The sequence below is a fragment of the Camellia sinensis genome, chromosome 7 (assembly GCF_055761805.1).
Source record: "Camellia sinensis isolate YWXY chromosome 7, ASM5576180v1, whole genome shotgun sequence".
Lineage (NCBI taxonomy): Eukaryota > Viridiplantae > Streptophyta > Magnoliopsida > Ericales > Theaceae > Camellia > Camellia sinensis.
Window position 1 is genome coordinate 731,862 of NC_138967.1, and position 15,392 is coordinate 747,253.

General features: G+C 40.6%; 1 protein-coding gene across 1 annotated transcript; it reads left to right on the forward strand.

The window, feature by feature from the left end:
* Nucleotides 1-510: 510 nt before the first annotated feature.
* On the forward strand, nucleotides 511-12,567 carry LOC114320912 (F-box/LRR-repeat protein At3g26922). Its single transcript, XM_028267999.2, has 5 exons — nucleotides 511-825; nucleotides 10,182-10,298; nucleotides 10,413-11,372; nucleotides 11,725-11,871; nucleotides 12,046-12,567. Exons 2-5 carry the CDS (start codon nucleotides 10,263-10,265, stop codon nucleotides 12,361-12,363), a joined length of 1,461 nt encoding a protein of 486 aa, XP_028123800.2. The 5' UTR covers nucleotides 511-825; nucleotides 10,182-10,262; the 3' UTR covers nucleotides 12,364-12,567.
* Nucleotides 12,568-15,392: the final 2,825 nt, after the last annotated feature.

Here is a 15,392-nt window from a genome sequence, read left to right on the forward strand (position 1 = left end):
ATAATATAATTAATAAAATTTAAAATAAAAATGAACCGAATTATAAAAAAAAAAAACTAAAAAAATCTCCCCACTAGAGCATTACAGTCACAGCAGATCCCGAATCCGAGTCAGGGGGGAGTCCAGCAGTCTTGTACATGTAGAAGTGCTTTCCGGGGTTGTCTATCTATTTACGTAGTTGCATCATCACGCATGTAATATAATAGGAGGAGGCATGTCTCCAGTTTGATATTTGATTAGAGCATATTATTAAGTATGTGGAATTCATGAATTTAATTTTGATAATCTAAATCGTTTAATATATAAAGTTTGTCAAATAATTTATATTTGTAAAATATTATATTAATCGAATATTAATAATTTTGTGATCATATCATATTTTTATCAATAATAAATATAATTTTAAAAATAAATTATTAATAAAAATATGTTCTAATTAAATGATTATTGATATTTGATTAATTTAATTTTTTTAAAAAAATAAAATACTTGATTTTACCCTTATATACTGACCAATTTAAATTATAGGGCCTAGGGCCAACCAGTATAGTCCAGTTCGCTCTGTGAACCGGAGACAATCTGTAACACCTAGGTGTTCAGTATTTATTCATCATTAGCACAACTATTGATCTCCCAATCTTCCATTGCATATATTCCCTTTCCTTGTTCTCTCCCTCTCTCTCTCTCTCTCTCTCTCGACGAACACAGTAGAGACTCGTCAATCTCAATCAGATCTCCTACTAATCGAACTCTGAATACACACACACACACACATATATATATAGCAGAATCACAACTTCCAGTATTGCATTCGCTCTTCTATTTGTAAGTGGATCTCTCTCTGACTCTTCTTTACTTTGTCATCACCCTCCCCTTATTGAATTCTTAAATATTTTTTTTTAGTATATACTTTCGTTTCCTTGTTCTTTTGGTATTCAACCACACCACAGCTGAAGCGCTTATTTAGCGTGCTCAGCAAACATCTAGGGTTTTAGCTCTCTGACATCATCATATCTTAAATCACGAGCGACTGACCCAGCCAGTTGGGGTTTTCATACTTGGGTTTGAGAAATCTGTAAAAAATCGCACTTTAGTGCGTCTCTGTCATGGATTTTTTCTTTATTATTATTTTTAATTTTGTATTTTCTATAAAGAAAAGCACACCACATTCGCCAAAATAAATTATTCTTTCTATGTCCTTTCTCCTAATATCAAGCAACTAGGAACATGACTATGACTGTGGTACCTTTCTTATTCTGTTTTCTCATTACATTATGCTTTCTGTCAAAACATTGTAAATAATTTGTCATGTTAGAATAGTAGAGAGAGAGAAAATAATATGTATTATATTGAATGAACCTCCTATATAATAGAAGACCTGTATATATAGGCTGAGAAAGATTATCCTATTAGAAATCTAATTATGAGAAAAAATATCCTATTGGAGACCTAGCTATGACAATACCTAATATATCTAAGAAATCAATACTTAATATATATAGGAATATATACCGTATATACATTGACATCTTCCTCAAACTTGAAGAGGATAAACATCTTGAGTTTAGAGAGAGAAACTAAAACATGAAATAAAACTGTTGGAAATAAGCCGATTAGAGGCCGGAACTAAAACCAGGAGACAGTTTATGGTTGTGTCGGACCATTGTAGGAATTGGCTGAAACTAATTCCAGGACAATTTAAGGTCGTGCCGGACCGATATAGAAATTGATTGGAACTAATGCTGAGAGACAGTTTATGGTCATGTCGAACTATTGTAGGAACTAGTTGGAACTAATGCCAGGACAGTTTAAAGGGGTCATGTTGGACCGATATAGGAGCTAACCGGAATCAATGTCGGGACTGTATACGGGGTCATGTCAAGACCGTTGTAGGAGCTAACCAAAATCAATGTCGGGACAGTTTACGGGGTCATGCCAGACCGTTGTAGAGACTGGATGTTGAACTAGTAAGCATGGCGCACACATAATTTATGATGTGGCGTTGAACGATGATGGCAACAGATGATTGAGTACGCCAGGAGGTGGCTTGGATGGTGTGCCAGGGATGGGTTTGGTGGTGCGCCAGAGAGGGGCGGCTTAGGTTGTGCGCTAGAGAGTGCGGCTTGAATTGTGCACCAAAGGAGGCTACTAGGTGGTTTGCATGGTGTATAACCATGTTCACCATGATAGTACCTCAAACTCAAATAGGTTTGAAGATAGAAACCAATTTGAGGTTGAAGCAGATGAAAATATAGAGTGGAGGGAAAAAAAAAATGTATTATGAGTAAAAAAAAAAAAATATGATAGAGATATTTGGGATAGGAATAAACGAGTGGGTAGTGGGAGAGATCACCACGAAACGATACTGAAAGGAAAACATGACAGCGGAATAGGTTGAGGTTCGACGAGTGCCCAAGGCGAGGCTGTCGCCCGCTGGTGAAGCGAAATTACTAGGTTCTTAACCTAGCTCTGATACCATGTTAGAGTAGTAGAGAGAGAGAGAGAAAATAATATCTATTGTATTGAATGAATGCCCTATACAATAGAAAGCTTGTATATATAGGTTGAGAAAGAGTATCTTATTAGAAATCTAACTATGAGAAAGAGTATCATATAAAAGACCTATCTATGAAAATACCTAATATATCTAGGAAATCAATACCTAATATATGTAGGAATATATACCATTAAATCGTTTAATTGTATATAATCTCAATGTCCTTCAGAATCTGTTTAAATGAAAATGCACTATATATTTGGAGGGTAAAGTTTTGACATGGAATTAAATTGTCTTCGTGTTTAAAAATTCGTATGTACCTTGGGATAAAAGCAAATTTACCAACCTAAAAAAATAAAAGAAGAAAAATATGTTAAAATGAAAACACATTATATATTGGAGTTGGAGGGTAATGTTACGAAATAGGGCGAAAATCCCGACATAAGGGTGTTTCATAATAAACGACATAAGGGTAATTATCGTATGTGTCCGAGAATTACGGAAACTGGAGTGTTCTATAAATTATGACCGACATAAGGGTGGGGATGGACTGGGTGCAAGGAAGAGTCGTGCAAATCAGCTGTTGTTGCAATGCGGTTTGTTAAAATCCACCTACTCTCCACCTACTTCACCCACTTAAACCTACTCCACTAAACCTAACCCACTACACCACTACCACCTCACCTACTCCACTAAACCTACTCTCCACCTACTTCACCCACTTAAACCTACTCCACTAAACCTAACCCACTACACCACTACCACCTCACCTACTCCACTAAACCTAACCCACTACACCACTACCACCTCCACTTCACCTACTCCTTACCTACTACACACTCACCCTCTTCTATATATAGGAATCATGAATCATTGTAATAGATATCAACATTATATCAATCAATCAATAACAATCAATATTACATAAATATTAACATGGTATCAGAGCAGGTTTAGAACCTAGTATTTTCGCTTCCTCGGCGGGCGGCAACCTCACCTTAGCCGCCCGCCGGACCTCAACCTAATCCGCTAGATTTTTCAACACATACCACAAACACATACCAGACACTCTTCTTTCTTTGGTTTCTCATCTTCATCGTCTCTCTCTGCACAAGTACACTTGTTTGTTCTCTGCATAAATAAATGACTGAGTGGGTTGGCAGTAGAAATATGAGTACTGAACCACCACACAATTCAGAACCTGAAACTAGCTCCAACTCATTCTCATCCTCACCCGGGTTAACTCAGTTTCAAGTGTCGTTACCGTCACGTTCACATTCCGAGACGGAGAGCGTCGATGTGGCCGAAGAAGCCGGCTCGAGCGGCGGCGAGCTCGCGAGCGTTGGCTTGGACAAGGAAGCGCCGTCCCTCGGCGATGTTCTGGTGTACGCCATAGCCGTCTTGGAGGCAGTGGCCGAGCTCGCGGAGAGCGTCGATGTGGCCGACTGTTTTCAGTATCTTGTCATGGGCGTCCCAACCAACAAGCAGGAGCTTGTGATGAGCATCAAACCTGGGCTGAAGCTTTTCCTGTATGATTTTGATCTCAAGCTTTTGTATGGAATATACAAGGCATCTTCTACTGGCGGCATGTGCTCTCTCTCTCTCTGGGGTGATCATTGACAGAGATCATTGATGCTGCTGGAGCTAAAGCTTAAAACACATGCTCACCATTCCACATTTTTTAAGTGAATAGTGCTGGTGGGTCCTACCACTAGCCAAAGCAATCCTAATTTCTCTCTTCTTTCCACCGAATTCCACTCTTTCTCTTGCCCCACATGGGCATGTCTCCCCCCACTCATTCTCTCTCTCCTATTTCTACTTTCCAACCAACCATTTTAATATTTCAACCCACTCTTTCACCCCGTGCTTTGAGCAGTGATTGATTTTTTTTTATTTTTTATTTTCCTCTTCTTTTTTAAAACAAACATCATCATCTCATTTTTTAAAACCACTCTCTACGCACTAGCATCTTAATATTCTTTCTTTCTTCTGTTTTTTATTTTTCTTTCCCTTTCACATGCCCCCAAGATATTTCCCTTAAAAAAAAAAAAAAAAAAAAAACCAAACCAAACCAAAACAAACCAAATAACCACATCCACAGGCGGGATTTTTCTTCTCTACTCTGCCGCCGGTCTCTTCTTCTTGCCTCCGTCCTGGGCGGCCCTTGACGGTGCTGTCTCCGTGTTTTCCACGCCACCGAGCACGTTCACTCCCCCATACTCCTCCACTGCAGCATATGGAGGACCTCCAAATCGGAACATCACGGTGGCCTTCCGCTTCAGCTCCTTGTTTTCTGCCCTTAGCACGCTTATCTCTGCTCGCGCATCCTTATACATGCGTTGGAGCAGAGCCAGCTGGGAGTTTAAATGCTGCACCTCATTTGTCCTACTCTGCAGCCGGTTCGACAAGTTTGTGACCGCCGTCATGCTTTCCACACATGCCTTCAAAGTATACTGATTGGCCTCCACATCCGACTGCACTGCCATTCTTTGCTCCACAGACCGCATCGGAAAGTTCAACGGAGCAAACTCCGGGGCGCTTGGTTGAGTTTCCAGTGCCACCGCACCAGTTCTCTCTCTCGTTGACTCGTTAAGGTCGGGAAAGAGGGTGAGCAGCCCGCGGGAAGACGATGAAGCCATTTTCTAGGCAACAGAGTGTCACACAGTCTATCTCTCAGAACTCTCTCTCAGAAAACAGAGTGTTACAGAATCTCTCTCAGAAATCTCTCTCAGACTATCGCTCGCAGTTTTTTTTTGCCTCAGCCTCAGCCTCCGTCTTATAGCCGAGGCAGCCACGCGCATCGCGCGCCTCTTAACGCCCGACAACTTGGCACGCCTTTTGATGGCACGCCTTTTTATGGATTGGGCACGCCTTTTTATGGCACGCCTTTTTTGACAGATTGGGCACACCTTTTGAGGGTGCGATTTTTTAAGGGTCCGACAAGACTCTGTAAACTGTCCCGACATTGATTCCGGTTAGTTTCTACAAGGGTCCAGCAAGACTCCGTAAACTGTCACCACAACTGTCACAACATTGTCTGCTACAACGGTCCGACATGACCCCATAAACTGTCTTCTACATCGGTCTGACACCGCCATCCAGTGTCCTCTACACCGTTAAGACACGACCATACAGTGTCTCTTATCCTCTTTTATTTTTATGTATTTTCTTGTTTTGTTACTCTCTCCAAACTCAAGTTGGTTAGTTCCTATCCCCCTTGAGTTTGCGGGGGGCTGTTAAAATCCACCTACTCTCCACCTACTTCACCCACTTAAACCTACTCCACTAAACCTAACCCACTACACCACTACCACCTCACCTACTCCACTAAACCTACTCTCCACCTACTTCACCCACTTAAACCTACTCCACTAAACCTAACCCACTACACCACTACCACCTCACCTACTCCACTAAACCTAACCCACTACACCACTACCACCTCCACTTCACCTACTCCTTACCTACTACACACTCACCCTCTTCTATATATAGGAATCATGAATCATTGTAATAGATATCAACATTATATCAATCAATCAATAACAATCAATATCACATAAATTTTAACACGGTTAAAAATTCTGTCTTGGAATGTGCGTGGGTTAAATGATAAAGAGAAAAGGGTGTTGGTAAAATCTGTGTTAAAAAATGCGAGAGCGGATGTGGTGTGTCTCCAGGAGACCAAGTTAGGGTGTGTGGGGGGGGGGGGGGAAGTTAGTTCGGGAGCTGTGGGGTGGTCGGTATGTGGCTTGGACGTATTTACCAGCTCTAGGGGTGGCAGGGGGAGTGGGAGTTCTTTGTTGGGATAAGAGGGTGGTGGAAATGGAGGAGGAAGAGGTGGGGGCTTTTCAGTATCATGTCTATTTCGATGTATTGCGGATGATTTCCGTTGGGCCTTTACAGGGGTATATGGACCGGTTCGTGGAGGGAAGCGGCCTGGTTTCTGGGATGAGTTACAGTGTATTGCTTTTCGATGGGAGGTTCCTTGGTGTGTGGGCGGAGACTTTAATGTGGTTAGGAGTGTGGACGAGAAGCTGGGGGCAAGTTGGGTGGTGGCTTCTATGCGGGCTTTTTCTTCATTCATTAATGACCTAGAGTTGGTGGATTTGCCATTGCAGGGGGGCGGTTATACTTGGTCTGGGGGTGGTGCGATGTCTCGGCTAGATAGATTTTTGGTGACAGGGGAGTGGGAGGAGCATCTCTCTCAAGTGACTCAACTTCGGTTGCAACGTCCAGTCTCAGATCATTGGCCAGTCTTATTGGATAGTAGGGGTATCAGGAGTGGTCCCGCGCCGTTTCGGTTTGAAAATATGTGGCTGTTGTCGGAGGGTTTCAAGGACCGGGTGCAGGGTTTGTGGGATAGTTATCGTGTGTCTGGTCTGCCGAGTTGTCGCTTAGCGCAGAAATTGAAGCTTCTCAAGTCTGATTTGAAGCAGTGGAATAGGGAGGTGTTTGGGCACCTGGAGGTTCAGAAGGCCAATGTGTTAGCTATGATGCAGGAATTGGATCAGATAGAGCCTGTGGGGGGTTTATCTACGGCGGATTTGGTTCATCGGGATGGGGTTCGTAAGGAGTTTGGCAAAATTGCACGTATGGAGGAGATTAGCTTTCGTCAAAAGTCTAGATGTTTGTTGCTGAAGGACGGGGATCGTAATACCAAATTCTTCCATCGTATGGCTAATGCTCATCGTCGGGTGAATCAGATTGGCAGATTGCGAGTGAATGGTACGGAGTTGGCTTCTATGAGCATCTATTTCGGGACGAGGGGGAGGTGTGGAGGCTAGGTTTGGATGGAATTGTGTTTGATGTTATTTCAGAGGCCGATAGCGGCATGCTTGAACGGCCTTTTGCAGAGGAGGAGGTGTTTGCAGCTTTACGGAGTATGCCTGGTGATAAGGCTCCGGGTCCCGATGGCTTTTCGATAGCATTTTTCCAACACTGTTGGGAGGTGGTGAAGGCAGATGTGATGGCTATGTTTGAGCAGTTTTTTTCAAACTGGGGAGTTTGAGCGTAGTCTCAATGCCACATTTATTGCTTTGATTCCCAAGAAGGGTGGGGCGGAGGATATTCGGGATTTTCGCCCTATTAGTCTTTTGGGCAGTGTGTACAAGTTGTTGGCAAAAGTGTTGGCTAATTGGTTGTGTAGTGTGTTGGATGGGGTGGTTTTCGAGTCTCAGAATGCTTTTGTGGGTGGGCGGCAAATTCTAGATGCGGTCTTAGTGGCGAATGAGTGTGTGGATTCTAGGATTTGCCAGGACCAAGTGGGGCTTATTTGCAAACTTGATATCGAAAAGGCATATGATAATGTCAATTGGAAATTTTTATTGTATATGCTAGACAGATTGGGTTTTGGGAAAAGGTGGCGGATGTGGATTCAATTCTGTATATCTACGGTGCGAATGTCGGTTCTGGTTAATGGGTCTCCAGCGGGATTCTTTCCTTCGTATAGAGGTTTACATCAAGGAGATCCTTTATCTCCGTTACTGTTCATTTTGGTGATGGAGGCGTTGGGGCGTTTGTTATCTAGAGCAGTACAAGGTGGTTTGTTGCATGGGTTTGAGGTGGGACGGGCTCCAGTAGTTTTGACGGTTTCGCATTTGTTTTATGCGGATGACGCGCTTATTTTTTGTGATGCGGATGTTACTCAGATTGGTCATTTGAGATGTGTGTTGTTGTGTTTTGAGGCAGTGTCGGGCCTGCGAGTGAATCTGGCAAATTCGGAGCTAATTCCAGTGGGAGATGTGGCTCGGATTTCAGTATTGGCAGCTATTCTGGGCTGTAGGGTGGCGCCTCTCCCAGTTTCATATCTGGGTTTACCTCTAGGGGCATCTTTTAAGGCAACGGGGGTTTGGGATGGGGTGGTGGCCCGTGTTGAGCGGCGCTTGGCAGGCTGGAAAAGGCAATATTTATTTAAAGGTGGCAGACTTACGTTGATTAAGAGTGTCTTGTCCAGCATTCCGACTTACTTTATGTCCGTTCATGTGATTTCGGTGTCTGTAGCAACACGGATTGAGCGGTTGCAGAGGGATTTCCTCTGGGGAAATGGGGGGGAGGGTTCTTATCATTTGGTGGCTTGGGATCGGATTTGTAGTCCCAAGGTTCATGGGGGTTTAGGGGTTCGGAGGTTGGTCCTGTTTAATGTGGCTTTGTTGGGTAAGTGGTGGTGGCGTTTTGTGGAGGAGAGGGATTGCCTTTGGAGGAGGGTGGTGGTTGCGAAGTTTGGGTTGGGGCAGGGAGGGTGGTGTTCAGGGAGGGTGGGGCAATCGCATGGCTATGGTCTTCGGAAAGGGATTTGGTTGGGGTGGGAGGAGTTTTGGAGGAGGGTTTTGCTCCAAGTAGGGGTGGAAGATAGAATTCGATTTTGGCGGGATAGGTGGTGTGGTGACGTTCCATTGGAAGTGCGGTTCCCTTTAATTTATGCTCTTGCCGTTGATAGAGAGGTTATGGTGGGTGATGTCAAGTGTGGCCATGGGGATTCGATTGTTTGGAATGTGCACTTGCGCCGTGCTATTCAGGATTGGGAGCAGGATCAGTTGATGGCGTTGTTGGGTTTTTTATGAGTTGCGAGTTGGGAGGGCTGGGCAGGACTCTTTGGTGTGGAATTGTCCTGGGGCTAAGGGGAAGTTTTCTGTGTCTTCGTATTATGCTGTGCTAGCCCCTGCGGAGGCTGTTGTTTTTCCGTGGAAATGTGTCTGGGTGTCAGGTTCGCCATCCAAGGTGGCCTTTTTTGTGTGGACAGCTATGTTGGGGTGTATCTTGACATTGGATAATCTAATTCTCCGTGGCCATATATTGGTTAATTGGTGCTGCATGTGTTGTGGGGCCGCGGAGTCGGTGGCCCATTTGCTCGTTCATTGTCCAGTTACTCATCGTCTATGGATGCTTGTGGTCGCGACTTTTGGTTTGGCCTGGGTGCAACCAGTTTCAGTTATGGCAGTTTTGCAAAGTTGGATGGGGGGTCGTGTTGGTAGGCGGCGGCGGAAAGTGTGGTTGCTTGCTTCTCATTGTATTGTTTGGTTGGTTTGGTTGGAACGTAATAGGCGTGTTTTTCAAGGGGTGTCTCATTCGGTTCCTTGGTTGGAACGTTGACTTCTTGTCGTTTTGCATAGTTGGTTGACTTGTTCGGTTGATCCCGATGTTTTGGCATTTGTAGATTCTGTGCAGGATTTGACTTATTGATTTGTTGAGCCTTTGTGGCTTCTAGTTTGTATTCTTTGCATCTTCTTGATGCTTTTCTTATAAAGTTTGGTTATTTATCAAAAAAAAAAAATGTTAGATACAGAATCAGATTGACTTTATGTTTGAACAATCGTCTAGGGCTACCTGCAAGCTTCCACATGTATACGTTTGGCACATTCTGGAGTTTCTTCCCTTCACTGCCTCGCATTTGGATGTGGTCTTTTTATTTTTTACCTTTTAATAAGTTCCAGCGTAAAAATAATCATAATCATTTTTTGGTATCCTTCTTTACCAAAAAACTATGTCATTAAGGAAATTTTCTTTTCTTTGACAGCATCTTCATCAGTATTTGAATCATGTTAATTATTTAGCTCTAATTACTTAGTACTATTAATGAAAGAAATAAAATTCTGGGTGTTCTGTCCATGTACAGACACACAGAATTGGCACAGTGATGCCTGTAGTATCACCCTTAATTGACTACTGCTTTCATGTGGCATAGGTGGTTGTTCTCCGTTCAGTTTCTCTTTACATAACTCTCCCAGACAAGGTTAGGATGAGTACCTGAACTTTGAAGGATAACATGATGGGTCGACGACAAAAAGCTGCTAAATTGACTGTAAGAAGCTTTTTGTAACATATTGGGAAGAAGAATTTGATTCTATAGTTTTGAAACATATGACTTTCCTTGCAGAAGCAGTTTTCTGATGCTTTTTTTTTTTTTAATTGGCAGAGAAAGGGGGATCAACTTATTCAACTACCAGATGGGATTCTTTCCAAAATCATTTCCATGCTGCCATTGAAAGAGGCTGTGAGAACTAGTGTCCTATCAGAACGATGGCGACTCATTTGGATTGATCATGCTGACCTCTATTTTGATTCTGCTAATATACTTGGGAGCATTGTTTACTCCAACAGCATATCTAATTGTCAATCTGAGTTGGATAGAAAACTGCAGAGGTGTAAGTTTCTAAAGTGGGTCAATCACTTTATGCACCAACGATGCAAAGGCACAAAAGTGGACTCTTTTGCTGTCCAATTTCACTTGAGCAAGGATTCTGCTCTTCACATAGATCAGTGGATCAGTTGTGCAATCACAAAGGGAGTTGAAAACATTGATCTTGACTTATCGGAGTCATGTAGCTTTATGGTGGATCATGCCTCTTCTACTGCATCAGAAAAATACGAGTTCCCTTGCTGGCTTCTTGTTGCAGCTGGAAAAAGATGTAGTGTAAAGCATCTGCAACTGGCCTCATGCAGTCTCAGTGCTCCTCCAGGTTCCAGCAGTCTCACCTCTCTGAGAACCATTCAACTGCAAGGAGTAAATATCAGTGATCAACAGCTAGAGAATCTCTTATCAAGTTGCTTGTTTCTTGAAGGATTAAGTTTGCATCTGTGCAATGATCTTGTCAATTTAAAATTTGCTGGTTCAAACCTCCGGCTGAAGCTTTTGAGTGTACAAAACTGTATCAGATTGCAGGCAATGGAGTTATGTGCAAAGGATCTTGTTTTGTTGGAATATACTGGTCACTTAATTAGCTTATACTTCAAAAATGTCCCAAGGCTGGCTGAAGCTTTTCTGAATTTCACTGGAGAGAGCAGACTGGATGGTGGAATTTATGCCCTCACAAGATTTGTGAGCGATCTACCTCAGTTGGAGACTTTTAATTTTATCTCAATACTGGCTATGAAGGTAAATGTAGCAAAAAAACTGTTCTAGAATATCTCAAGGTATTTCAGCTAAGAATTTAAGAATATTTGAAATTGATAGGATCAGGATCCGTGCCAATGCGAGCTGTTCATGCACCTGAAACTTGTTCTATAATGATGTATTTAAATAGAATAGTTTTCCAGTTCCAGTTCACAGTGAGTTTAGTCCTGATTCCTATGCCATTGGATTAGTGTTGACAGTGAGTCATACTCTCTGCATATCCAACCTTGCCACTTATGCAGAGTCTTCTGTGTAGTCTCTTTTTTGTTTTTGTTTTTGTTTTTATTTTATAATTTATATAATGCATGCTAAGTTTGTAACCTTTCCATTTCAGATACTGAATCTTCCGGAAACTGGGCCTACATTCACCAATATCAAGCAATTTGTGCTGACTGTTTTTCCATTTGATGATGAAGACAAACTCTGCTGGATTAGTTATGTCCTGAAGGCTTTCCCTTTATTGCAAAAACTACAGTTAAATGTAAGTACATGTTAACCTTTTTATGGAAGCAAACTAGATCAAGTTTTGTAGTGCATTGTTGTTCATATCGCTGAATACTTGTTTTTCCGTTTGCAATGTGCTGATTGATAATTAGAAATTTATGCTAGAACATATAAGCTGAGTAACTCTTTTTTTTTTTTTGGTTTCTTACAGTTGTTTTGCCCAAGCTTTATCACAACACAACCAAAAGAGATTGAAAGAGTCCTTCCTGTGTGCCCTCATAAGCATCTCACTGAACTAGAGGTAAATGGGTTTTACGGTAATCAGCATGAAGTTTTGCTCCTCAAGTATCTTATTGACAATCTAGTTGAACTCAAAGTTCTAGCAGTGAGTCCTTCCCAGAAGGTGTACAGAGGATTCAACAACTGGGTTTATGAAGAAGCATTGTCATGGTACAAATTTAGAATTGAGTCCATCCGTGAGTGGCTTCATACAGTAGTTCCCCCCACTGTCCATTTGCATATTCGGTGATAAGGTTGTATAGTTTCTGGTGCTATGATACAATACTTGCTGACGATAATAGATGACCATTCAGTTATAGGATTAGTTCATTTTATATGACTGATTTTGATGTTGTACTTTGTACAAAAGTTGAATATTTGGACAAAAACTTATAAAACAAAAAGTAGTTGTTTGAACGGAATATATATTTGAATAATTCATTTTTGTTTGGAATATTTATTTGAATAATTCATTTTTGTTCATAAGTTTACGTCTGAACATTTGACTTTTATTTAAAAATTTATATTCAAACAACACAAAACTTTTAACTCTAAACAAAGACTTGTTGCTATTCGGGGACAGCACAGCGGATGTTGAAATGACTAAGCCATCTATACTTCTTTTCAAGAAGGGGACAACCACGCCTACATAATGTAGCATTTTGAAAGAAAAATCTATCAAAAGTTTGACACCCATACTTTTGATAAGGAGGCCTTGGCTTATGATTTTCTTGGCAAGCATTTGGCTGTTGAAATGTCCTTTCTATCAAAATAGACTGCCACGAGGAAACTCAGGAAAAGTTTAACTTTGCGTACCAACTTACCCTCACCACCTACTACCGGCTCCAACCGCCCTCCTACCCATCCCTAACTCTGGCCGTCACTTCTAATCCCTTCCCTCTCTATCCTCACATAGCTCCTTCCTCTGCTTCCAGGACCACCACCCCTTACAACTCCACCCTTGCGATCCCAACTCCCCTTATCCGCTCAACTACCCCCTAGCTCCTCACTCCGTCGATCATCACTTCTACAACCTTATGACCCTGTAGCCCTACCCTTGCAATCCTCACTTTTGTGACCCCCATCCTCTTTGTGGCTAGGGTTTCGCAAAGAAGAAGAATGAAAGAGAGAGAGAGAGAGGGGTTTCACATAAGGAAAGAAAAAGAAAAAAGGAGTTGAATGGGAGTTTGGGGTTGCTGCTACGCATGGTGCGCAGTAGCAACTGTTGCGCGTCTTATTGGGCTCATTTGAGGACTTAATTCGAGGCTTTTCCCAAACTAAGCCTCTTTTGCATCCTATTTCCCAAACTAGGCCTCTTTTGGACGTATTTCCCAAACTAGGCTAAAGCGCTATTCGGAATAGCGCTTTCACTGTTTGGAGTCCAAAATTTTGTGAATAGTAAAAACGCTATTTCAAATAGGCCTCTTTTGGACGTATTTTCCAAACTAGGCTAAAGCGCTATTCCGAATAGCGCTTTCACTGTTTGGAGTCCAAAATTTTGTGAATAGTAAAAACGCTATTTTAAATAGCGATTTTAATTAAGAAAACGCTATTCCAAATAGCGCTTTTATCATAAACTTTTCTTGCGAATAAAACGCTATTTCTAATAGCGCTTCATTTCTGGAATAAGGTTTCTAAGAAAACGCTATTTCGAATAGCAATTTCAATGTCCATTTCGTTTGTGAAGAAAACGCTATTCTGAATAGCGTTTTCACTATGCATCAAGCTTTGTGAAGAAAACGCTATTCCGAAAAGCAATTTCACTGTTACTTTTCAGTGTTCATTTATTTATTTATTTTTTAATATTTTGTTTATTTTCTTGTTCTCATTGTTTTGGTGATAATGTGATTCATAAAATTTTTTTGGCTTTACTAAAGTCATTGTCATGTTCAAATTTGTTTTTTTTTCTTTTGTTTTTGTTTTGGTTTAGAAGGTGTAATTCAGAATTTTTACATAATATGGGAAAAACCTCTTTTCATATATTAATTTTACATAATATTTTTCATATATATAATTTTAAAATCATGTTCATTTAGAAATTATTAAGGCAATCATGTTCATTTACAAAATTCATGGTTTCACTGTTCACTATTGTAAGCATGGATTGAAACCACGCTTTCACTGTTCATTTAAATTATATGTAGTTTTTTTTTGTAAATATTTTTTTCTGTTGTCATTGTTTCGGTGATAATGTAATTCATAAATTTTGTTTGACTTTATTGAAGCCGTTCTCATGTTAAATTTTTTTTTTTTTTGCTTTTGTCTTTGTTTTGGTTTAGAAAATATAATTCAAAAATTTGTTTGGTCTTTACTAAAGCCGTTTTTATGTAAATATTTTTGTTTATTGTTTTGTGTTAGTTTTGGGTTAGAAGGTGTTATTCAGAAAGTTATTTTGCTTTACTAATGCAATTTTTTACTAAATCCGTTTTTATTGTTTATTGTTTGGTCTTTTGTCTTTATTTTGCTTTACTAAAGCCGTTTTTATGTGATAATATAATTAATAATTTCTTTTTTACTCTACTAAAGTCGTTTTCATGTAAATTTTTTATTTTTCTTTTGTCTTTGTTTTGGGTTAGAAGGTGTTATTCAGAAAGTTATTTTGGCTTTACTCAAGCGGATTTCATTTAAATATACATATATATTTATTCTTTTGTCATTGTTTTGGGTTAGAAGCTGAGAATGTAATTCAGAAAACCAGTGTAGTAAAACTGTTTTGTACCCGTTTTCATTAAAAAAAATTATTTTTTTCTTTCGTCTTTGTTTTGGGTTAGAAGGTGATATGCATGCTCTACAGTCCGAAGCACACCCACACACTGTGCAGCTCGATGAGCAACGACGAAGGGTGAGACGCGAAGACCACCGCGGAGTAGATCAAGAAGACGAAGGCCACCACGAGAGCTCCTAAAGTAAAATTTGTCAATATTTTTGTAATAAAACTTAATACATAATATACGAAATCACTAATTTACTAAATACTCATACAGGCATGAAAACAACATAACTGAAGTTGCAAATGTAATAGTTTTCAGTTACATATGTAGTACAGACATAATTTTCCCACAAAAATACATTCTGGACACCATGAACTGAACACACATTACATACGTCCTGGACACCCTGAACTGAACAAACAATACATAAACATAACAGTTAGACAAACAAACACCCAATTCATGACCTAATATTGCATATTAATAGCTGCAACATTTGACAGACACAATACATAAACATAACAGTTATACTTAGTCTAACACAGACATTACATATTAATGCATGATC

Bases quoted from the DNA above. Each gene is read 5' to 3' on its own strand.
- LOC114320912 (XM_028267999.2), top strand. From the start codon at position 10,263: ATGATGGGTCGACGACAAAAAGCTGCTAAATTGACT. The intron at 11,373-11,724 runs GTAAATGTAGCA...TTTCCATTTCAG, and splicing joins TCTCAATACTGGCTATGAAG to ATACTGAATCTTCCGGAAAC. The intron at 11,872-12,045 runs GTAAGTACATGT...GGTTTCTTACAG, and splicing joins TGCAAAAACTACAGTTAAAT to TTGTTTTGCCCAAGCTTTAT.